The 26,317-nt window shown below is 40.8% G+C and overlaps 1 protein-coding gene across 28 annotated transcripts in view; it reads right to left on the bottom strand.

Annotated features, from left to right (window-relative positions):
* The window catches only part of rims2a (regulating synaptic membrane exocytosis 2a), a 156,331-nt gene that overhangs the window by 53,273 nt on the left and 76,741 nt on the right, over window positions 1–26,317 (bottom strand). For 11 of the 28 annotated variants that reach the window (XM_029452509.1, XM_029452513.1, XM_029452527.1 and 8 more), the window contains 13 exons: window positions 23,986–24,923; window positions 15,159–15,370; window positions 13,751–13,870; window positions 9,943–10,042; window positions 9,690–9,813; window positions 8,630–8,676; window positions 8,222–8,334; window positions 7,038–7,085; window positions 4,161–4,291; window positions 3,131–3,302; window positions 2,665–2,818; window positions 1,694–1,720; window positions 202–270 (listed from right to left, as the gene is read on the bottom strand). In XM_029452509.1, the coding sequence (XP_029308369.1) occupies window positions 202–270; window positions 1,694–1,720; window positions 2,665–2,818; window positions 3,131–3,302; window positions 4,161–4,291; window positions 7,038–7,085; window positions 8,222–8,334; window positions 8,630–8,676; window positions 9,690–9,813; window positions 9,943–10,042; window positions 13,751–13,870; window positions 15,159–15,370; window positions 23,986–24,923 (2,255 nt within the window). Of the gene's footprint in view, window positions 1–201; window positions 271–1,693; window positions 1,721–2,664; window positions 2,819–3,130; window positions 3,303–4,160; window positions 4,292–7,037; window positions 7,086–8,221; window positions 8,335–8,629; window positions 8,677–9,689; window positions 9,814–9,942; window positions 10,043–13,750; window positions 13,871–15,158; window positions 15,371–15,579; window positions 15,648–23,985; window positions 24,924–26,317 lie in introns of all 28 variants that reach the window. The other 17 variants (XM_029452523.1, XM_029452529.1, XM_029452538.1 and 14 more) reach the window with 6 other exon arrangements.

The following is a 26,317-nucleotide window of genomic DNA, read 5'->3' as shown; positions in this document are numbered from 1 at the left end:
GGAAAGAGACCTGGCTGGCACCAACAATAATAGCAGTTGGAAACGCTAGGGGGGAGAAAGTTATCTGTTTTTTCTTTTCAATTAAAAAAGAAAATGATAAGAAGGCCTGGTGAAACATCCCATTAAACATAGTAAACTATTTGTTCCTTAACCTCCAGACTGGCTCTTTGCCATTCTGTTAATATGACTTTAATACCTTACCTGTTATAACCCCAACGCCATCTTCACAATCGTAGTCTGAGATCTCACTGTCACTTATCCTCTGGGATCCTTTGAAATAAAGAGACAGAGAAACATGAGAAAACACAGGAGACAGGAGGGCGCACAATTGAATGAGGAGACAAAGAGAGAGATGGGAGGAAGAGGGAGAAGGGTCTTCCTGGTCTTACTGCTGTAATCTTTATTGGTTACACCCAATGTACTCATGTCAACGCACCCAAAAGAGAGCATTTTGGATCATATATGTGAAAATATGCGTCAGCTGTAACAAAATACTGCTGCGTTTTACTGCTTCACCTCAACAAAAACAGAAGATCTCTCTTCATCTGAACTGTGGCACTTTTAAATGACACATTCAATCATCCAATGTACATGGGAAGGTGGGGGTGGGAGAAGTGATGTGGCGTTACAGCTCTTTCTTCATCTTCCCTAGAAACCTTATCGTCCCTCCTTGTCCCCTCTCTTTAAAGTATGACCCCCTTCCTGAAGCCCCCCACCGCCTTCATCGTTCAGTCAACTTAAATCAACTGGACAAGTGTGCTTTATCAGAAATGACAAGTCCTGCACTCTGGCAGTGCGGCTCTCAACCTCTCATCTCAGTTGGCTGGAGACTTTTTACAGCTGTCAGCTCTTTCACCTCACACTTACACAACTGCCCAGAAAATCATCCTGGTGGGGGGAAGCGAGCGAGCCTTAAGTGTCTAGTAGAAGCAGTACAGTGAAGCAGTCCTGCGTAACACGGACTACAGTACGCTCGTCTGAAGCCTGTTAACTAGTATCTGGTCACAGAATGTAATAGTGGTGAGAGAAGGGTCATAAAAGAACTATTCTGGGGTTTGCTTTTAGGAAATACGACGCTAGAAAATAATGTGTTATGCATTAAGATAATCAAAGTGTTTCTCTAACTAAATATACCACCACTGTTTTGGAAGATTAAGAATAGTAAGCAACAATCATCTAATGTATCCCATGACAATTTCAAGAACATATTCACATCCAAGACACACAAACACAAGCACAGGAGAATGGGCTGCAAAGTTTGCCAACATTTTTTTGTCCTAAAAGTGGAAATGTTGGTGACGGGCAAAAGAATTCAAACAAAAAAATGCACCACACATGAAAAGCAATTATATTGTCACTGGCATATAGCCTGGGTTTTTAGAACATCAGGTTTAGCAGGATTGGGTTTTGGGTTGCAGGAATAATTCACAGGTGAATACACAGAGAGGCAGAGACCACTGTGTCCTGTCCTAAATCTCTGTTTCCCTGGAGCGTGCACATGTCAGATACCCTGAGTGGATTTCCAACAACAGGTGTAAAGACTACACCAGCTCCCCTCATTGAACTCCAAGTAAGGCAACAGAGACATGCACACTTTGTGGGAAAGAAAGGGTGGAGAATCAGGGCACAAGGACAGGAGAACACTCAGATGCTCCACAGAACAGCGCTGCCTGCAGGTGCAGGGGGCCTTTACCTGAGTTGTATGAATATGAGCCTTTGTCTGTAAAAGCAGAAGCAGTAAGGTTGATATGACATGCATGACAAAGAAAACATATGATAAACTACAACAGCTGTTAAAGCTTTAATAAACTAAAGCCAGAACAGTATGTTAACACTTATTATATATATATATATATATATATATATATATATATATATATATATATATATATATATACATATATACATATATACATATATATATATATTGCAAACTAACCCATACTTATTATTAGAAATTAAGCCTAGATCTACTATATTAAGAGACAGAGCTTAATCATTCACTTGACTGAACGAATTTGGAATAATTGATTTTATCCTGACTTTAGTTAAACTAGCATGCCGGTTGTGGCAACACAGCACATGTTGGCATAGTACAGTGACAACAATGTGTGCAGTATCAACAAAAAAAGTGAGTTGATTTTTTAATTAAAGAGACTGTTGAACTGCCACAGTAGTTTCACCTCAACTATAGAATGTATTTTCTATTTTACTTTACGTGACTAACTTTTCTTTATTTCCCAGGCCATCTTCACAAGGTGGCACAAACATACAGATACAAATTATACATACAAAAGTGCCACCCCCTTGTCCACTCCACGCCCACAGGAGGAAGAATTACTGTAACGAAGGATCCTCCCTATGTACATGGGCAGTGCTAACAAAATGAAAATTGACTTCAATAATTATTTAATTCATTTAATATGTATCCATATTTTCTTTACTGTTTACAATTGTAGAAAAGATTGTTAAGAATGTTTCCAAATGTAACCACACAATACAATGTTGTGTCTTAGATTATAGTAAAGGTATTTATTTAACTTGGTGATTAGTTTATATATGTTAAGTGGAACCAGTTTTGTGTCACACATTTCCTCATGCCTCATCAAATAATTCCCATCAATAAGAGGTGTGTGACATATTGTGTCAGAAGAGTTAACGTACTCTGAAGCCGCCGTGTCGGACTTTCTCCATGGAGCTGCCTGCGCTGTGAGTTCGGGGAGGCACGTGGAAGCGGCATGGAGGAAACGTCGTGGGTTTGTAGCTTGTACCAGTGTGGCTCGTCATCCAGAAGAGCTGTCTCCAGCTCAATAAGGATCTGCCAGAGGGAAAAGGCCACGTAAAATGTCTTCACTCCAAATGGTTGAAACTAACATAGTTTATCTCAATGATGGAATTACAGCAACACACAAAACACACTTGTGCCACAATAAGCATAGAGCTCTTAGAGTCAGCCATGGTGTGTTTATTTATCCTAGTTTTACACAGATATAAAAATATAAAAGCTCACTGTCCATGTTGGACAAGGACTGGACAACCAAAACCTTTTAAGGGACAAGACCTTTCTTAAGAGCATTAGCTGAGTTAGCGTCAGTGAGTGTCCCTAATGGGTGGGCTTTGGTTTTCTTACCTCTCCCAGGAATTCGCTCTCCTCCTCCCTCACCCTGGCTTGGTCCCACAATGTGATCTCCAGCATTCGTTCCCGAAACTCCCGCCGGTGCACCGGCGAATACATAAAGGTCTGGTTCCATTTGGGCTCTAAGGATTTCTTTACCGTTTTTGTTCTCCTCTTGCTTTTGTCGCTGGAGGAACAATAATTCAAACTGTTTTTATTTACAACCATGATAGGGAAGAGCCACGAATACAACAGATTAATAACACGACACAGCACAGAGCACATCACCGTGGCATGCTGATGATGAGAATGAGATGGCAAGAAGACTGTGCTATCCCCCAGAAAATGTCCACTTCCTGCATTCGTCATCAGTGCATAAGAAAGAGCTGCTTAACGAGGTGCAAAGCTCCACTAAACGACCAACAAAGTAATCTGACACATCCACATGTTTGGATAAGTCCCCCTACAGCCTTTCCTGATGCTGATGTAGGGCTGTACCGAATAGTTTGCAGCATACTGTTGGCATTCAAATTCTAAATCACATTCCAATGCTGCGCAGCTTTTTATTTTCACATGTCAATTACTTCTGTTTAAACCCATTTTTTCTGCACAGTTGCAGATAAAGATACTATTAGAGTCCAACTCCTGTGATCCAAACATTTGTAAATGTAATTTAAAAAAGACTTACTTATTTAATAGGATGAATCACTTTGTTAAATTGAAGATATTGTAATTTCTAGGGTGATGGTGTCATAAAATGTGACCAAAGACATTTAAAGCTTCATTCGAAAACCTCAATAGAAGCTTTGAATGTAAAAAAAAAAATGACATTCGGTACAGCCCTATGCTAATTGTTTAAAAAACAATGACACAAGACTTTGAGACATCACATCATTGCTTCAAAAAGATCCACACAGAATACATTTTCCAAAATATATAATAGCTTAGTTTGGCCCACTAATCTCTCATGTCTTCTTGAATAGAGTGAACTGATGTGACATTAAATGAGTGGGGTGAGTAAAATGGTAACTGTTTCTACTCTTACCTTCTATCAGGGAGGAAGTAGATTTTGACGTAAGGGTTCCTGGGGCGGCCATCTTCCCTGGGTGGCAGGTCTTTGGCGCCCAGGATGGTGACAATAAGCTGATGGCCCACTTTGTCATACCACAGTTTGACCTGCAGGGGCAAAGCACAAATAGCCTGCTGAGAGACCGGTCAGGGCCAACAGGAAGAAAAACACACAGAGGGGCTAACGCAGGAGAAGACAACTCCATTCAACTGGAAATAAAGTTATTGCATTTGTCTTCTTTTATTGAGACCTATCTCATTCCAACCATCAGTTTTTGAGCATAGAGTCTTCTCCTGTATTTACCCTTCAGGGAAAAGGAAGAAAAAACTAAAATGATGTCAGATTACATGCTTGGCGGCACAATTTCCAAAGCATAAAGGGAAAGTTCACACCAAAATCAGAAATACATATTTTTCCATTTACCTGTAGTGCTATTTATCAATCTAGATTATTTTGGTGTGAGTTGCAGTGTTGGAGATATCGGCCATAGAAATGTCTACAATGATGACATAATGGAACTAGATGGCATTCAACTTGTGGTGCTCAAAGCGCCATAAAATACACACAACAGCAATGTCTCTTTGCAGAACTCATGACCTGGTTAGTCAAGATAATCGAAAGACCTTGTAGTGAGAAGTTTCATGTAGGAACTATAACGACACCCGCCAACCGTATCACCACACACAATGAAGCGTGCATTAATCATGGACGAGAGGCAGGGTGTGGCTCAGTAGACAAACTGCTCACAACAAGGTCTGTGGATTATTTTGATTAACCAGGTCCTGATTTCTGTTGAGCCAAAAAAAAATGTTTTGCGCTTTGAGCACCACAAGCCGAGTGCCATTTAGTTCCATTATATTGGAGAGAAGGCAGACACCCCGAGGGCCGATATCTCCAACAGTCGGCAACAAAACCAAAACAATCTAGACTGATAAATAGCACTACAGGTAAGAGGGGAAACAAATATTTTGGATTTTGGGGTGAACTGTCCCCTTAAGTGCTCATTAAAACATGTGCTTACTGTATCATTGTTCATTTGGTATGATAATGCTAAAAATGTAAAAATCAGATATTAAAATCTGAGTCGCTATGGTTAAAGAGAGAATCATTCAATGATGTGTTTTTGTGCATGGCGCTATGCTTATTACATAGCTGGGTTTTTCTTCTTGTATGTGTAGTGTTGTAAAAAATTGTTTGTCAGTGAATAAAGGTTATTGAACGGCCTAAATGTCATTTCTACTGAACTGAATTGCTAAAGGCAACATGCTCTAAAATCAACAGTGTGCTCTGTTGAAATAGTACCGTCTACCAGTGATGATGCTGCCTCTAATAATGCTCTTTCAGATATTCAACGGGCATTGATATGTGGAAATCAATCATGCTGTTGCGAGAGGAAGACAGTTCACACTAAAAGGGAAGTATGGACTCCAAAAGAAGACACTTAGAAGAAGAAACATTTCCAACTGAGGCCTTACAAAAAGTAGATGAAATGAGAAATAAAACTTCTAAGCTTTTGTCCATACTTCTTTAAAAATGTGATTATGGAAAGGGTCTGCGCCATTTAAAAGTATCAGCTATACATGCAGCAACGCAAGAAAGAGCATTCAAGACAAGTCAATAGATTTCATGTAGGCAAAAACATACAGCAGAGGGCTTATGAGAAAACAAATTGTACCAATCATCTCTAAACATGTAGCCCACCAAAATGCCATCTACTGCAAAATATGAATATACTGTACTGCGATTGTGTTTGTAATATATGTGGTTCAATAGTAAACTACTCAAATATAAGTGGCTTTAAAATTTGTCCATTTTATTAATGAATTAACTGAAACATACAAGCTTTTCCAAAGGTACACACAAACACACACACACTTATTTACCTCCATATCATGTTTTAGACGCCTATCAAATTTGAAAACTCACATCTGCATGCTCAATGCATAATAACAATATTCTCGCATTAGATCCATATAAAGCTTGTTGAGGGTAATTTCAAGACACACTTTTAACACACTGTTCAACTGTCAGCCGGATAAATATCCAAAATGTCAAGCAGGAATGTTAATCTTTAAGCTAACTAAGTCAAGACTACAGATTCACACAAAGTGATTCTACTGCATATCATTAAACAAAACCCATAGAGAAGACAGACTGATATTAAAGATGACACATTAAAAGAGACCCTGGAAGCGAAGGAAAACCTTCAAAGCTTTGCTCCGTTTGGGGTTTGCTATTTGGGAGGTACAATTTGCTTAAACTCTTATCTTGAAGGGAAATGCCATTTGGTTTCCAACACAGGACGCTGAACTTGTTATTTTTTCACTGCAACATGAAACTGTAGACCCATCAACCATAAACTGCTAATTAACACAAGTTCAACTTGCACATGGAGGAGTTCTCCGGTAGATGTGTGTAGTGCAGCGTTAGAGGCCTGGGTTCATGTTCCACTGAGGCAGAAAAAAACTCAAGTCCTTTGTGCTGAGAAAGTTCAGGGAGACACCCTCCTGCATTGCCAAACATCCACAATGTATAACACAAGGTAGGGTCAATTACTGGTATCAAATCAGGCAATGGAAGAGTGTCTATTTAAATTTGTTTAGATTAGTTGAGCATGCATAACCCAGGATTAATGAGGTGAATGGTTTAAAATGAATAATAACTCTAATCATAACAGTGGTACCAAGAAATCAAATTGAAGAAAATGACACAATGCACTGCACTGAGGGAAACTTGAAGCTGCCATTTCCCCTAGAATGCATTTTCCAAGGTATGGAAACAGAAAAAAGGCCAGTCAACAGTCAATGAGCAAAGACCAAATAGAGATTGTGCCCTTCAGACAGAGCCCATTACCTGGACCCTAGGGGTAAAAGGCGTTGTTCTTCTACTAAGGCTTTGGCTCTGGATAAGCAAAATTAAACAGCAGAAAAAAAAGAAAAGAAAAGAAAATGCAATAAAACCAAAACCCCACAAAACAACAACAAAAACTCACAATACACTCTAAACAACAACAGAAGTTTGTCATTTAAGATGGTGGGTTCATCCTTATTTTACTATTTCATTTATATGTTGGCTTTTCTGATGACTTGTCCCTGAGCTTCTTTGCTCTGTTCTACGTAGGACCTTTGCCATTTTAAATGCCTCACTATCATATCTCTTTTTCTGCTCTGGACCTTTTCTCCTCTGGTTCAAAGCTTGCGTCACAGTTACATTAAACCCGATTACAAACATTAAACACAATTTAACGACGGTTCCAAAAAGCTCTTCACTATGTAGAATTACTCATCAGGCAGATCTCACAAGGTTTACACAATGAACTCAACAGTTTCACTAATCAGTTGTTTTTGAATTTCAAGGTCAGTCGCTTCATAGAAACATAAGAAGCATCTGGGTAATATTTGGGGTTTGCAGAATTCAGTGCTTATTTTGAATATGCTAAGGATAAGTACCTCACACAACCTCACTTCAAACAATACCTTTAAATGTATCGTTGTGAGTCAAACTACTGTACAGTCCACTACAGCAATTAGAATCAAAAATACTTGAAAATGGTAAAAACTTTGCGATTGTGAAGATTGGCAGTATTATCGGCCTTCAAACCAATGTCAGACAAACCCAACTGTTTCTCATAAATATTCATGTAAACATGTCCTGGAGGTCTTACCTAGACGCTAAAGCTGTACCCTAAATGTGAGAGTTGATGCATCTCTTGCTTTAATGCTATCCTTTACACATTTACCCCAGGAGGGTTTTTACACTAGATAATGGACAACACACACAGTAACCTGATCTACAAGCCTGTGCTGGGTTGGTAAAGGGCCAGCTGAACAGGCAGAGTGAGAGAAGCTGTGTCTGGTAATGATTTCAACCAGTATTTAAGTTATTAATTGAGTTGCAACTTTAAATATGAGTATAGTAGTATTATCCAAAATATAGTCATATTAACTTAATAACCCATCTTACTCATACATGTTCAAGAATTCAGTCCCTCCTGTGAATTTCACATGTAGTCTGTACGCCATGCTGAAGTCACTTACTGAGAGCTGTCCTGACAGGTACTGGGGGGCGTCCCTCAGCATGCTGGGACTCATGGGGGACGTGACGGAGATGGACGGGCGATCCACCTTTTGAGACTCAAAAGAACTCGAACCTGACAGGGCAGGGACAAAACAGTCAGATTATTTAGTAGTGACGTTGGTTTTAGTTTCTGGTTTTAGTACATCGAGAGATACAATGAGAGAGGGGGATGGTAGTGAGTGAGATAGAAAGATAAGAAGAGAGACAGAAAGAGGGCAAGAAAGCATGCCGTGAGAAAGACAGAAACACAGAGAGGCAGAGTGACAGGAGCAACTCTCATAGACGTTTCCTTCACTTGATGTTTCTAGGCTGATTAATAGGATAAAATGGGGTAATGAAATAGGATAAAGACTTTTGACAAGACTCACTTGATTCCAGTTGTGCATGTGTGCTGTCTGGTATCCTTGGAATATCTCTGGAAAAAAAAGAGAAAGAGTGTGAGTGTGTGAGACAGGAGAGAGGGAAGGGATGGAAAGGATCAATTTGAGCTAATGCTGACTGCACAGTGCTCTAATGACCGTAAGCACAGCATTAGTCTTCATTCATCCAGCGGATCCCTCAGCAGCATAAAGCAGGTCAGATATACGAATTGGCAAAGCAAAGGTGCCACTGTATTTCCCCAATTTCCTTTTTTTTCAAACAAATGGAGGAGAGAGTACAAGCGAGGTATCAGGCTCTCATTTTGCCGGATGGTGTTGTGCGGTCTCATACGAGGCCGAGTCGACAGAGCCGCCGGAGTAGAAGGGAAGAGGGGATTGAATGTTGAATAAAACAAGGACGCGCCACTCATTCACAAACATATTCTGTGAAAGAATATTCCCTCTGAGATTTCCTGATTCATGTCTCCATATTACAGAGAACTCACAATGACTCTGAGTAATGGCGGCAGTGACGTGGCCTGAATGAGCCTACAGACATAAGAACTGTAATTGCTGCAGTCGCAAACTGATGCATAGTTCCGGCTTTCTTTGATTTTAGTTTGCGACATGCATGTTGTTCATTCATGTCTATTGTAAGAAATGTCTTTTTTTTTTCAGTTGTTAAATTCATTTTTAAATACCATTCAAACTTGTATATGTTGCTGAAGCACTACCTACTTAGCTACTAGAATAACATTTCATTTGATTCATAAATTCATCCTCTCCAACTGATTCTTTCTTCATGCTCACAGGTGCGTGGAAGCTATCCCAGGATTCAATTGGTAAGAGGCAGGTTGACATTCTGGACAGGACCTAGTACTAACATTACATGTTACTAATTAAAAATAAAAGATTTTAAACATAATTTAATAAAAGCAATAAACTGCTCTCTGCCTGTTGTGGTGTTTGTGTGTGTGTGTGGTGTGGTGTGGTGTGGTGTGGTGTGTGTGTGTGTGTGTGTGTGTGTGTGTGTGTGTGTGTGTGTGTGTGTGTGTGTGTGAGCTCTCACCCTATAGGCCGTGAGACCACCAGCTCCACCTGCGGCTCAGGCTTGGATTCTAGAATGATATTGTAAACTTCTTTAAATGTGGCTCCTTGTAAAAGCTTCCCATTCCACTCCAGCACCTGGTCACCTGCAAAAACACAAAGACACATAAGATATTTTATGCTATGCTAGGGTAGAAAATACACACCATTATGCTCCTTTAGAGCCTATTGAATATTACCAAAACATAAAGTGTGTCAGCGTGTGTCTTTAATACCTGGTCTGAGGTGTCCAACAGTGTCTGCTAGACTTCCTTTCCTCACTTTAGTGATAAAAGCACAAAGTCTACCAGATTCTGTCATCTTGCCTCCCACCACCTGTAGAAGCAGAGAAGAGACACTGAAATACAACTTGAACTGTTAGTGTTTTTATAACTGAAGCCTTAATGTGCCATGCTAACTCTTAATGACACAACCTATGACGATGCATCACATCCATTGCAGCTTGCAGAAGAAGACAGATTGTTTTCCCTCAACGTGTCCTGTTGATGCCATGGCTATAGTGTTTGGCTGCAAGGTATGAATACTCAATAAAAATAAAATAAAAATGAATGTTCAGGGCTATGCTTTCTTCTCAGGGACACAATCTGTGGTTCTGTAACAGTGCAGGTCCGTGGGCTAGAGCTGTACTGTACAGTCCTGAGCTGCTGTACTCAGCTTACATGGGCATCATACAAATAAAAATCCCTCTTAATGGCAGCTGAATGCCAACATACAAAGGAGCTTAGGGAAGTCTGCTAAATGAAATGGCTTTATGTAACAGGCAGGAGCCAGAGAAGGAGGCTCGCAGAGGAAGAGAGAGAGAGATGGACAGTGAGGGCGAGGCTGGCAGCCTGACTGATGGACTGACTGGCTGCACTGCCGAGTTGGTTGGCTGCTGCTGAGCAGACACAAACATGCCATTTCAGGAGGCTCATTCAATCAGTAATGATTTTTCCCCATCTTGCTGCTCAGTTCTGTCTCTTCATGGCCCACTATGCTTCTCTGGACTTTGGTTGCTCAGCTTTCTTTTCTTTTTTTACCAGTGTCCACCACCTACATATTTATGCAACAGGGAGAAGGGAAGAGAAACCAAAGCATCTACCACAACAGAACATCTTTTATTTTCTGTGCCAATGTAGTGACTTCACTGCAATAACACAGTGACTGAAAGGTAGGGCTGCAACTAATGATTATTTTCATTATCAATTAATCTGACCATTATTTTCTAGATTAAATCGATTAATTGTCTGTTCTATAAAATGTCAGAAAATAGTGAACAATGTCCATCCCCGTTTATTAAATTCCAAGGTGATGTCTTTAAATGCTTTGCTTTGTCCAAAACCCAACAATATCCACTTAGTTTTATGTAGTTATTGATGCATTGCAGCTGGTAAAGGAGAACTGTTTACTGCATACTGTCGGGTAGCTTGTGAATTGCATCAAGGGATCAACAAAGTTTATCTTAACCTATAATAATACATGTTAAATTATTTGTTGATTATATTTGAAATCTTCAAAGTAACTATAGTTATAAATGTAGTGAAGTAAAACTCTGAATTGTAGTGGAGAAGTATATAGTAGCAGGACATGGAAAACAAGTAAAGTACAAGTACCTCAACAATGTAGTTAGGTACAGTACTTGAATTAATGTACCTACTGGTAATTACTGTCCACCACTGAATATCATAAATAGAGAAAAGCAGGACACTGCCCTTTTTTTAGAAACTGTAAACAACATTTTCTGCAATTTTTGCACAAAAAATTACTTTAATGATTGATTGATAATCAAAATAGTTGCCGATTAATAATTGATGAGTTGACTAAGCCTTGCAGCTCTACTAAAAGGTTCAAATTATGTGAAACAAAAATATGACCTATAGAAGTATTCTGTAGCCCTAAAAGCATCAGAAACATACACACAGCAAGCATATCATGTACATACCTAAGGGACAGTGATGCTACTATTCAAAACATAAACACAGAAATAACTGAGCAAAGCAAATTATATTTCAACTGTCAAATTTGGGCAGTGACGACACTGACAGGACGTGTTTCCTCTGAGCCGCTGAATGCAGTTCAGTAGTTCAATGTGAGTAAGTTCAGAGAATTGTGCAGCTCAATAATAAACAATGCTCATTAACATTCATCAGGAACATAATCAAGTCTTTAATGAATATCAATACTGAGAAGCACTATGATGTTATCAATAATTGAAAGCCAAGGTGAAAATCAGCGAGCCACACATGAAAACAAAGGACACAAAATAGTAGAATGATACTGTATGTTACATAAATGTACAACCAACACTGACAGTCACCCGTAACTGTCACATTTCCCCTGAATTCCTGCGTATGCTGGTGATATCATCTGAAGTCTATTACCAACATATTTTGTTGTCATATAATCTAAATGTGCACATTTACTGTTTATCATATGGAATTCCTGAAACTGTCAATATATGAAGGTAGTGCATGAGAAAAATGTTCCTCTCTCAACCTCCAGTGCTCCTTTGGCATTCGAAGGTTTCCACTCAAAACAACCAATCAGAGCCGAGGACTCTCTAATGAAGTATCACTGCTCGTGAACACCGATCAAAATGTCAAACTAGGCAGTGCTGATCAAATATAAATCAGTATTGTGTTTATGCATTTCCTATTTCTTGTCCCAAATGTTTTCAGAAACATATTTTAGTGTACTGTTTAGCGTTGCTTGGTTTTTGGCTCGACTGTTTTCAACATGGCGGCCGGGTCAAAAACTAAAAATCTAATTACACAGCAAAATAGTACACTGAAATATGTGATGCAGTAACAGAATCTTGATTCATATTTGATCAGCGCTGCCTGGTTTGACAGTTTGATCAGAGTTCACAAGCAGTGATTGGCACTGTGTCACAAAACTAAAATGATGACTTCGATACGATACCTGCCTAAAGTTTCTTGATACCGATACTGAAACCTAAAACATCAGGAAAAGTAATAGAATATATATCAGAACATGGAGCTTAAAGCTATTTTCGGGGTTTTTTTTCTCGTTAATAAAAAAAAAGAATATATTTTGACAATATCGATGAAAGGCAGTGGAGGATGTGAAAGAAGCCTTAAAGCAATAGAAGTAAATTAATGTACCATAGTGTGTTTATACATTTGAATCCAACTGGAACTGGAGAAACTCTATTAATGATCAGCCTGCTCACACTGCTGATAATAAAAAAAAAAAGAAGGTAAATCCTGGCAGAGAGAAATACTGTAAACTATTTTGTGGAGTGGCCTCTAAGCGAAATGCTCTGAGGGACATTAGGTTCCCACTGGTAAGCAGTGATGAGGGCTTTTATTGTGAAAGGTAAGAACGAACAGAGTGCGCCGCCCCTGCTGGTGACGATGCGGATGCAGAGTTAGCCGCCTTGGTTCCAACGACCGAGCGTCCGGGTTATTATCTTATTATCTTCATAAGTATAGGTGCGACTCATTACCCTTGCTTCAGTACTTGAGTGCCATATTTCACTCTGTGAGTTTGTTTTGTCGAAGAGTCGTGTAGGGTCGGCAAGAGCACTTGTATTTGTAGAGTGCATACAAGAGAAAAACACGCCCATGCCTGTAGGCAGTGGAGGCAGAGCGTTTACACGCACTGTCCCGCTGTCGCATATTGACGGATCTCATAAATACGGCTTTTAATAAAACCCTGGTGTAATGTACCGTTTTAACAACAGGGTATTGCAACACTATTAGAAACTCCTCGGCTCTGATTGGTTATTTTTCTTCAGGCGCGGTTAAATTTAGCAAATGCCATTAGAAGCACTGGAGGGAGAGAGAGGAACATGAATGTTTTCACAAATTATCAATCTGGGCGCACCACTGTCAGGATATAGTGACAGTTCCAGCAAATAAAGTTACCAACAGCAGCTTTAACACGTTATTTTGGAAGTGCAATGAAGATGCTACGACATAAAGCTTGATTGTTTTGAATGTGCAGTATTTCAATGTGGCTATGTTTGCATCATATCTTCAAACACACACAGACAGGTAGACAGAATCATTATAGGCTCACCTTTAGACCAAGCAGAGCTCCTGAGTCTCGAGGCACACTTCCATCTTTCATGCGCTTGTTGAGTAAAATACGCCCTATTAGGCGATCCCCATCTTTGGACGGCTGCCACGTCACCGGGTGCTACAAGGTCAGAGCAACACACGCCTATTGTTTAACAACTCATCCACTTGAATTTGATTACATTAGACCAAAGCAGACAACTGTCCATAGTGAAAAGGGAGCATAGGGAAAGTATTTATTCACTCAGGGAAGAGAGTTCACACAAACTCTGTTACCTCATCAATACTGTTGAATGTTTTCGATAGCAACATGCTCAATTATTTAAATTCTAAATGATGGGATAATGAATTCCTAAGCTAATCATGGTCAAAGCTACTGATGAAAAACAACATCCAGCATAGTAGTGTAAGGTGTTTTTTCCAGAGCTTGTGTGAACATGCCAGTGAGAAGGTGGAGTGAGCTTCATGCAGCGCCCCATGCAGAGTAAAGCAAGCAGCCCCAACACTCCTCCTCAAACCAGCTTTTCAAACTGAAGCAGGAAGACCGGAGTCTCACTACACACACATACAACCATCATCGGTGGAGTAGTGAGGGGAAAGCAGACAGCGAAAAGGGAGGGGGGAGGTCATCTATGATGCAAGAACAAATGAGGTAGACCATGAGGTACCAGTTTAAAGATCAAAAAGGATGAAAAATAGAGCGCACATATTAAATCCATGAGACACAGAGAGGGTGAAATCACAGACGCGCAGTGGAAGGGAAAAAAGAAAAACATTTTTGTGCAAAACAAATCCAGTCTTCCCTGTTTTGTGTGCTTACAATCATTTGGGTTTTGCTATAGAAGTGAGTGGAAAGTTGGGCAGGGGACGGGTTCTGTCTGGACTGGGTGCTGTGGGGTAGGGCAGCAGAGTGAGAGGGACGGGCCTGAGTAAAGGTGTTTCCTACGGCACTAAAAAAGGACCGCTGCAGAGCAAGAACACAACATACGGAGGAGAACGAGCATGCAACTAGGAGAGACCCACATTCCTGTGTGCCATGACAAACAGAGGGGTTGTGTGTCAATGCTCCTTTTTTTACAACTACTGTAAGAAGTGTAGTTTCTGTTTGGGGAGCAACACAGCAAGTACAAGTAGCAAGCAAAGAGGGTGCCCCCAAAATACTTTTTCGACAACACCGAGCAAGGTGGAGCCAAAAGTAACCGAAGAAACAAAAGGGAACGAAATCGCAAGAGAAATCAATTTATACAAACGTCAAATCAAATCCAAAAAACAAACATCTCACCTATTTACACTGAGTGACAGAGAGCAAACAAAGACTGGATGGGTAGGTCATAAATAATAATAATAATAATAATAATAATAATAATAATAATAATAATAACAAAATGCAGGCTAGATTGTCTTAGTACCTTCTCACTATGGCTATGCTCCTCGTTTAGGGTAGTGCTACTGCACGTATCAACTCCCGAGTCTTTAACCTGCGGTTCACACCATGCCAAGTCCTCTTCAAATGAGTGTCCCCCAAAGCGCACCATTTTCTTTTGCCTCTCAGATAAGGTGTGTGTCGGCTCGGACATAAATGTCTGCTCAATTGTTTTTCTTTTTCCCCTTTGACTGTCCCCTACAGGTGTGGGATAAAAACAGAAAGAAAAACAGAAAAACAACATGCAAAGGTGTAAATAAAACGAAGGAAACATGAAATGACAAAAGACTGGTAGAAGGGGGGATGGGGGGAGGAGAGAGACAGAGAGAGGGAGAGAGAGATGGGGATAAAGGGACGGGAGGGAGGGACGGTAGGGGGGGGTCAAGGCAGGGCTCCACATGTCTCACCAAAGACATTGGGGAGGCCTCGCTGCTATGCCAAGACGCATGGTCCCACCAATGGCCATCCAAATCACCTGTAAGGTGGGGGGAAAGGGCGCACATACACAAGAAAGGACAGCGAGAGGGACCAGTGAGGACACCACAAACAACAACAGACAGTAACAGACAGACACACACACACAATACACACATACAGACTAAACAAGGCATCCACAAATCCATCTATGCACACACACACACACACACACACACACACACACACACACACACACACACACACACACACATACTCTCAAACTCTAAAGTTGGTCATCATGTGCAATTCTAAGAAATCCCTGTGGAGAAAGAAAGACATGTATATATATATATATATATATATAAAATATAAAGGATCAATAATGATAAGACCACCTCCACTATTAACAGTAAGGGAAGGGCACAAGCGATAGAATTCTGCGTTCTCATTCCTGATCATAGTATATTGGTTCTTCTACTTTTCCCTGTCTTTCCTACAGGACGTAGAGTAAATCCCAGCAATCATGTTTACCTTTGTAAAGATTCTGACGATATGCAAACTCCACACAGACAGGACAGAGATTCTCTTAATAGTGTTCTCATTATAGGTGTGGAATTCAGAATTAATTTTGTGACATTGTTTAGAAGTCTAACAACTTCTACTGGCTTCAGCACTGCATTAAGATTCATTTAAGTGACACAGAGTTTGAATACCTCCGCCTAGGAGGTTATGTTTTAGGGTTGGTTTGTTTGTCAACAGGATTACAGGAAAACTACCGTCTTGATTTTCATTAAACTTGATGGATGGGTGTAGCATAGATCAAGGAAGAACCCTTTAATTATTGGAGCGAATTGCTGCATTCATGTGGTGTCTGTATAATCAAAAGAACAACTTCCCAACTCGGGAAACGGGACCATTCGAGGAGCATGTGAATTCACCATTGCCCTTGGCGGAGGTCTATAATGGAACTTTTGCTTTACAGTACCTAGGAATATTGCTTTGAAGACTGTTCTTCCAGGATCTGCATAATTGTAATCCATTAATTAATGATCTAATAAGTCTAGCTCGCCACAACAAATGCCAAGAAACAACAATATCAGCGACAGAAAGAAATTAGGTTTAAGGAAAATGTGGTCTTCATTTTGAAAAAACTCCACCACTAATGCCTCTTGCATGTGAAACTGGCTATCAATCAACTCAAACATCGTCATATTAGAGTACAGTATCTGAGTTTCTCTGGAGAATGCCATATGTTTGATCTGTGGGTGTTTACAACCTAAATGGATCACAAGACGAGATGCACCAAGATCAGGGTGGCTTACAACCAAAGCTAAACAATGTCCTGGGACCCTAATGGTCACTTGTAATGCAACTGTAATCAGGTGTGTATTTCCATACATTGGTTCGAAGGTGCAGTTTTTTGTTATACAAACACAATGAAAATGGAGTATTTGTTTGTTTGAGTACTATTATTCACGGTTATATCCACCGAAACATCTTTAACAACAATCTTTAAAAGTTTTTGATAGATCCCTAAGTTCAAATCAGACAAGTCACATGCTGTTCAAACAAAGTAAGCATGCTGATATCTTATCATACAGTAGCTGCATCTGTAGGAGGGAGCAGAGCACATCTCTAATGTGTTTAACTGGGGATTAAGATTGCAGTGCCACACAGCCTTAACTGACCTCAATCTAAAGTGCACCAGTGAGAGCTTTTAAAGATTAGGCTCTGATTACAACTTCTGCAGTAGCATCAGTGGACACACAGCCTTAAAATAAAGTAGAGCCTGAGCAAGTGGCTATAATGGTATCACAAGATGGAGGTTTCTGGGACATTTCTGGAAATAACTTTTTTATTTTCTCATCGATGCAGCTGAAGGCTTAGGAACTGATGGTGGTTGGACTCTTAACAGGGTAAATCAAGACCTATAATCCTATCTCTTGCTGAAGATGTGATACTTCGGTCAAACCAAACAGCCAACAACAAATGACACAGATGTCTTACGAGACAAATATGAAGTCACTGCATTTATTTGTTCTGGTGGAAAGCTAGGTATGCAAAACCAACCTGTTTTCCCAAGTGGAGCACAGAGCAGAGATATTGAGAGCACTTTCAATTTGATTAAGAGGCTTAAAAATCCAACCTAATTAGAAAGAGTGAAAAATATTGAATCTGAATGTGATGCTAAAATTCCCAATAGAGAGTAGTATGGAGGTAAAGAGGACTGTCCAAAGACAGAGGGAGATACTGCTGTCTGAAACTGCTTATTTCTTTGTCCTAACAATTTAGGCATATCTCTTTATTTAACATCCTGTTATGAAGAGGGAAATGGACATTTAAATGTTATTCGCTTCCACTGGCATGGTATTTTACAATTCAGTAATGAAATGACTGACGATGTTCTTATCAAAACATATAAAAGATGAGGTATGGTCATTTTAACAATACAGAAATCCTATTTGGTGTTGACAGGTTAGACAGACTTCTAAATGTGCTGTTGTTGATATACTTCTGTGCTTGTTTGCATAAATGTATGCATGCATGTAGCTGTAGTGAAAACACTGCACGAGTGCGACCCCTGGGCCGTACTTTTTCACTTTTCCCATACTTCACTTGCTCTGCAAAGAGCTGTTTAATTAACCTAATGGATCTATACAGGACAGGCCTCCTTTAACAATTATCTGGCTGAAGATTTAAATCTCAGGGAAATCAGTGAACTCTGATGACAAGGCATAAAAATAGCCTGCATATGCTTCTGGATGTAAAAGAGGAGGTGGTGGGGGGAATTACAAGCGTAAAAAGGAAGGGATTTTCAGTATAGCAATAGGAGAAGCACAGAAGAAAAACGCTGTGTAAAGATAGTGCCAGTGTGAATAAATATAGCCACATCTGCAAGTCTTTTTGGCTGATGCGGAAATGCAGTACCTAAACATACTGACAGTAAAGATCTTTTTTTATGGGATAATAAAACTTGAGTTTATGTTTCATAGCTTTGTCCATTTATTAGTCACTGTATAATGATAATATTTTACAGGTTCATGTTTACAATCTGACAACAGTTTAGCCGTGTTATCAAAGACAACTTAATTGGAGATACATTTAATTAAATAAATAATAAAGCAAGCACTACTGAAATGTTACAAATACTCCTTAATTGTTCTGGCCTGCCCATCTGGAGCAGTATTGGATCTGTATCTCAAGGACACTGATTAATGGAAGACCTGCTCTTTCTCCTGAGCCTCAACTTCCCAAGTGTGGCTAACATGGTCCTCTGAGCGCTCACATTTCTGGCCTTGGCTAATTTCTTTTTATTCCCATATCTCAAGTCATTTAGTAAGTGCAATGTGATTGGAATTATCCTTTAAAAATTATCAACTTTTGATTTGGCCTATGTTCTGCAGCATTATTCTATACAATTGATATTATATTTGCAATATATTTTCAGAAGTTGTGTATTTTCATTTTAACCATGAGCATTATTGTATTAGAAAATGTTGCACTTCTTTGCGGTGATGTGGAAACGATCCACCTACAGCATCATTGACCTCACAATTTTCATTGTGTTTCAACACAAAAAGAATATCCATACCAGCAACACTCTACAATGACATTTACACACTTACAATGTTTCTGTTTTCTGAGTTTCTGACTAAGTTGCAAGGTCAGTCTGAGCCAAACAAGCAAACTGTCCTTATTCCCACTCCATGCTATCACTATCTATCCATCAGTCCAGGGGAGTGCTAAAACTACTAACTGTACACAGTTATGCACTGTGATAAAACATTATGGATGTCCCCAGACAGGCTTTGCCCTCTGCGGCCCTCTAACCAACAGCTGACAACAGTGATTACCCTCTTTGCCTCCCAGCTGCTCTTCTGTTGGCAGCATAAACACCAGAGCCCAGTTCAGCATGGTAGACACTCTCCATTGAACAAGTCACTTGCCTAGTGTGGCCATGATAGTCCAAACAGCTTAAGGCCTGCATTTATGATCAAGGAGAGGAAGAAACACATCATGTAAATCACCTTTGGTTGAGACAGAGAGATAGTTGCATTTATTTGTGTACATTAAGAATTCTGAAAAGAGGGAAAATGTTAAGTCCTTTGCTCAGATTGCACAAAAAGTAGTGCTATGATGTCGTGTGCTACAGGGACTGTGACAAATGCAATTTGTTTTGCAATATACTGCTTACATTCTCGCAATGTATCGTAAGATATTGAATCGTAACTCCTGTATCATGATATGTATTGTATCGCCAGATTCTTGACAACACATAGGCCTAATGTAAATCACCTCTATGTTAAGACAGTGAGATGTTTGCATTTATTTGTCTATTTTAGAGCTGTGGATAGTTTTCCTTTAGATGCTAGACATCTTCTCTCAAGGTCATCCACAGTTTCACCTCCACCTGTGCCTGTTCTTTCTACCATCATACTGATCCACCTCCCCCAACCCCCTCAATGTCTGTCAAAAATAATTTGAGTGGGAGCCAACATGGAGGTACGTCCAGCCTTTCCCCATTCTTTCCCTGAAGCTTTATTAACAGTGGCACACCACAATTGGGCACTGATCCCCAGCCAGGCACAGTGGGGTTTTTCAGGAAGCAGGAAACTCATCATGGCCATAAATTGTGAGCATCAGCAGTCTGCGCCCAGCCCTGCCGTTTCGCCCCGACTCCTAGGCCCCACAAAGTGCTGATTCAGGGCGAAGGAAGAGTACAAGCAGTGGCAGAGTTCACCACCAGCAGGCTCTCCATCACTTTGACAGGTCAATAAAAACTAGTGTAAACTATTAATTGGATCATTAATTATTGATGCTGTTTTTACTACAATTCAAGAGGCGAGAGCAGAAAAGAGGCAGGGGTGAAACTGTGTGTATGTTTAAACATTGTCACCATACTAGGAATGTGATACATTGTGAGTCAAGGCCTACACCTCACATCAACTGTTAAGCACAAAACACAGTAATACTACCCATTAAGGTATGGTAGGTAAAGGTGAAATTTAGAAAATTATATAAAATAGCTTCAGAGCACAGACTACAAACTCAACAGAATTATTGAGGTGCAAAAACTGATCCTAAAAGCCAAATGAGGATGTAACTTAGGCTCTCACTACACAATGTCCACCTCTCTGCTGTAGTTAGCCAGTCAGACTCTCCTTTTCTGTATGTTAGGCACTATTATGAGACTGCATGATCAGGGGAGTCAATAAAGAGGAAAACACAGGGAGAGGACTATTGTGATAAATCAGTCTCCAGCGCTCGCAGGCACAAGCCAGGCTCATTACAGCTGGCACACCCTCTCTCCTCCAGTCTCCTCCTCCCCTTGGTCTCATCTCCTTCTCCCCCCCTCTCCCCCCCCCCCTCCCCCCCTCTCTCTGGGGTGTTGGAGATTTGAGGGCATGACATGCTCCCTGCTCAGCCTGCTGTTGCACACACATTTCGTGGCCTAGTCAAGCTGAGTGCACAAACCCCAAGATGCTGACGGGTCACATATGGCCAAAAGGTGCTTTCTGCCCTTTTTCTCATCTCTCTCCTCTTGTGGCCTAACATGCAATTACAATCGGTGTTTTTGCTTTGTCTCACTCCTGGTGAGGGTTAACGCTCTCTACGGTTGCTAATCAAAGAGTGCTTGGTTTGCATATTATAGTACATGCAGGGAGATTCGTTGATTGGGTCAGCGTTTTAGACTGAAAAGTGGGTGTCCATCACAATTGGTGTCTTTTTGGGATCCCCTCTCTGCTGTCTGTTATATAATTACGTCTGCTTGACAGAGTGCAAACAAGGACACTCTGGCGTAATATAAATGGTCCAGTAGAATTGTCTGAACCATTTGTCAGACTCGCTGCATGCACCATATCATTGCAGCCTTAATTATGTCATAAATTAATGAAACTGCCAATTATAACTAAATAAGGACCAAAGATAGCTCCACATAATCAGCTGTCTGTGGATGTTCTGTAGCTAGTATGGTTTGTGCTATACTTATTCAGGTCAATAGTTCAGCTCTCTCCTACACAGCCTGAGTTGAGGAGGAAGGCAGACAGAAGCAGACAGAAACAACAGAAACTCTGACCCTCCAAACAGCCTGCTTTCACCCTATTTTTGTTCCATGGCTACCTGGAAACCTGGAAACTCCCTCATCAATAATGTAGCGCTAGTGCTGGGCTGCTTCCTTAAGTGAGGAGAACAGTTACATAACAGAGCAGACCAACTGAATTCCTCCCCTCTCCTCTAGATTAAACATTTTGAGCATGTGGCAGGTGCTTTGGTCTGTTGCTACTGACAATAGCACACCGTGCTACTGTACTTTCCTCCTTTCTATTTGTTATTCCTCCATTTGTCAACTGTGCCTCATGCTTTTGTTGTGTTTAGTGCTTTTAACATTTTTAAAGTAAAGGCCTCCGTACCTTACCGGTCTGACAACAAAATCAATTTGCAATTACGACAACTGTCAACCAGGTGGAGCAGTCAAGAAGCTAAAATCCTAACAATTGCTTTGATGTTGATTCTATGCAAAGTGGCGTGCCAGTGCGTGTTTATACACATGGACAAGTGTGCTTGTTGCATCAAGCAGGTAGGACATTTGCCATGAGCCATCTGATGTCCATTTCTATTTTCTTGTTGTAGTTAGGCAGAAAGACAGGCCAGGCAGTGCCAATAATTAGCAAACCACTTCAATTAGGTACACTGAGGTAAACTGGACTCACTGCGTGGAGAAATAATTTATATTATTGTTTAAACAGTCTTTGGGTAATGGCAGTTATCAAACTGGTAGCTCTAGTTTGAAAAATTCAGTAGAACAGGCAGAGAAAAACCTTCAACCTGTTCTGAATATGGGTTAGTAAACCCTGGCAAACATGACATGTCTTTATTATCTTTTACCCCCAACCACAATCAGTTCAACAAGTTCACCCATACGATCACATGAGTCGTTTCGCTCTACCCTGCGACCCAGAGGAGTTGTGTTTCCTAAAGTAGCGCCCCTACCTGTGGCAGGAGATCAAGATGTCCTGATAGGTAAACGCAGTTTTAAACACGTGATTAATGTTGTGAAACGGTCACAGTTTAGTTAGGCTCAGTAAAGGTACTCGGCTAGGTTCAGGATAAAATCATGGTTTGGGTTCAAATAAGTATTTAGCCTACATAAAGTTACGTAACATACGTAAATTCCCATTGGACTGAACCAAAATCCTATTGCAATTTTTTAATGGACAACTGAACCAGGAATAACATCATCAGCGTGGTGTGGGTGGTAGCAAAACAGTATGGAAGTCAAGGTTAACAGAGGAAGTACAGTATACTGCAGGAAAACATAGAATCTCCCTATGCTCTTTTATTATTATTATATATTTTTTAATATAAAATGTATTTATTCATATGCAGCAGTTATGACATAAAACTACTCAATAAAATACACTGCAATTGTTATTAACTCAGCTCACCCTGTTTCACTTGACACCCACACCCCAGACATCTCCCTGCTTCCCTGTTGTTGTCAATTACAACACTGTCCATTAGAACCCTTGAGAGCTGTGGTTTTACATTCATTTCAACATACAGCCACACACACAAACACCCATCCACACTGAAACATATCTGGCTGGCTTGTGATTGCACAAGCATCCTGTTTGAAGGCACGGGAGCTGTGTGAGTAGATTTATATTTAACAAACATAAAACACAATAGTGCTTTGAACATATGTGAGGCTCATTGTCTTCAATTTATAATGAAATTGCCAGGATTGTATAAAAGAAACAAAAGCTGTTGTGCTTTCTGCCAAATAATTCACTGTTTACCACAGTGTTAAGCAAGTATTAAGCTCAAAAAATAGAAACTGAAGAAAAGAAATGTAGAGACGATACAAATGAGCGATTGTTAAAGCACTCCAGGAAGAAAAAAACATTTAAATGCAAATCTACAAAGTGCTTGAGCTAAAAAGTTGTGTTTTCATCAATCTTTTGCCAAGAATGTTCTGTCATTTACTTTTTTTAATTGAGTTTCAGTTTGTTTTATCTTAACAAACGCTGAGGAATTCAAAGAATTTATTTTTTTGAAGAAAATGAGCCGTACACATACAAATACACATATTGGACTTACACACAGAGAGCACACATAGAGACTGTAGACTGGGGAACCTGAAGGTTATATCTGAGTCAACAGCTGCAAGAATCAATATCAACATGAGACAGCAACAATAACTAAATTGGGAAATGAAATGTGTCATTCTTAACAACACTATGTCAGTATAATACTGGAAAAAGAATAGATTTATAATTGCATGAAAAAGCATCTGAGAAATGTGCATTTGTATGGTATTAAGTAAAAAGCTATCTATACAGAATAGCAGAGCGAGTGTAGACTCAGTGAGGCTGTTTTTGTGTGGCTCCTACCTTTCTCACTGACTGACTCACTCTCTATCTCAACGTCCTCACAGCTGGTGTACTCTGGTGTGGTGGCCAGCTCCTCCTCCGAGCTGCTCAGCGACACCTGCCGCATCTTTCCTCCCTTTTTGGTTTTGTGGGGCTTGGGGGGTGGCGGGCGCACCGACTCCGACTGATCCGAACTGAGAGAGTCATTCCTCAACATGCTCTCCATCTTCTCCCTCTTGGTCTTGCGGACAGCTGAACTGGGGTCCAAGTGGTGTTGCTGCCTCCTCATGGAATCCATGTCACCTCTTCGCAGGTCACCAGATCGGTCACCCAGCACAGGGCTACGTTGCGGCGTCGGGGGGCTGTGGTTTGAGGACCTGTGGCCTCCAAGGCTGGTACCCATGGGCCCAGGGGAGGAGCGGTCAACGGAGTAGGAGCGCTGTCCCACCATAGGCGGCCGGCGCTCGGTGAGATGCTGACGAGACAGCCGGATGGGTCCTGGGTCGTCCTGCTCCGTGTAGGCCAGGGAAACATCACTATGGCGGCGCTCGTGCCTCATGCGGCCCACCTCAGCATGCATCCTCATCTGCTCCTCATAGGGCTGCGGCTTAACAGGGTAGCGTGCCAGGTTGGGGTCGCTGCGATATCGTGCCTGGAACTCCTCCTGGCGCTGCCGCTGGACGTCATACTCGCTGGGGGGTCCATCTAGCTCCTGGTCCAGCGGGTATTCCTGGGAGTGCCAGCGTCCGGGGCCCCGCCGGTCCCGGTAGCCCATCCGTGCCGCATCTACGTCTGGGTACATGTGTGGGCCCCGCGGAGCCCGCCGAGGGTCCCCATCCCCATAGTCAGACGGTGATCTGGGCATGCCGCCGTCCGTCGGGGCATACTGTGAGTGGTCGCCCCCCTCCCTTTGGTCGTATTTTTGGTTTGGATCCCTGGATGCAGATGGGCTTCGTTTCCTGTAGATCAAACACAGGGGAACAAAAACGGGGAATTTAGAAGTTGTTCCACTTTGAATAAAAACCATGTGTTTAAAAGAACTGAGGTTTGTGTGTGTTGGTGGAAGAGTGAGGTCAGACATTTGTCTCAGAGCTGCATCACACATCAGTCTGTAGTCTATAGCTTCACTTTACTTTGCCCTGCACAGTGTAGGCCCTGTCAAAACTTGATGAAAGCCTGCTCCACACACACACACACACACACACACACACACACACACACACACACACACACACACACACACACACACACACACACACACACACACACACTCCTTTTTTAGAAGGTTGCATAGTCTTCACACAGACAATGTTGTATCCAATATTTGACTATTTTAGTGCAATAGGCAATCTTTCATTTTCATTTTGATAGCATCTGATTACTTTGTTGATATAGGTACTTAAATCATCATCTTTTGCTATGCATTATAAACAACAGGATGACACAAGATTAACAGCACAGCCTGCCTGGATATGACCTGTTTGTATTTCCAAATTAATAGTGGGTATATGTGTGTGTGCAAAGGCAGAGAGATGAGGAAGTAGACAGTGTACTGAAAGTAATGCATTGATAAATGATTCAGTTTCACAGATTGTATCTGTGTACACAGTACAACGGACATGAAGGGACGTAGAGAGACAATAACAATGTGTCTGAGTTCTGGTTGAATTTATGGACCTCAGAGGAAGATGCCCATTTATTTATCACTTAAAAACAGAAAAAACTAAAATCATTACATTATTAAACTCAAACTAGTTTCCAACGTTGTCTGTCATGTGTCCTGGTCTTGATAAGATAGAACAGTCCTTTTTGTTACAAGACTGAAGAGAAGTACAAACTTGAAACAAGCACAGTTATATTGGACACTACGTGAAAATAACTTGCTAAGATGGATATCTTCAAGCATGGTTACAGTCAGGAGCCCCATATTTCTTAAAATTAGCTATCAATCATGTTGTCATTGTCCAACAGTCGGAAAGGAAACCAGCCAGGAAGTGAGTGAAAAGCCTGTGCATTAATGCATTTATTCTTTTGTTGAGAATCAATTATTCATAAGCCACTTTTCTCCTACATTTCTCCCATTTTTCCCCAAAAATAATAATGACATTTTGGTGAGGAAAAAAGCTCTGTGAAGCATACCTTTAATTTTGAACGTGACAACTTTCCATAAATTGCAAAGAGCTTCATAAATCACTGCTGCCAGCCTTGCTCAGTGGCCAAGGTAAGGGCTCCTCACTTGTGATTGGCTGATTCACTGAACCACAGAGGAAGGTTGGTCCCTGCCTACTGTATCACAGACCATTGGGGTTAGTCTAAGTATAATGAAAGTACATCAGCGCTGTGGTGAGGCACA

The sequence above is a fragment of the Cottoperca gobio genome, chromosome 16, assembly GCF_900634415.1.
Source record: "Cottoperca gobio chromosome 16, fCotGob3.1, whole genome shotgun sequence".
Classification (NCBI taxonomy): Eukaryota; Metazoa; Chordata; class Actinopteri; order Perciformes; family Bovichtidae; genus Cottoperca; species Cottoperca gobio.
This window is presented reverse-complemented; position numbering and strand designations above follow the sequence as displayed.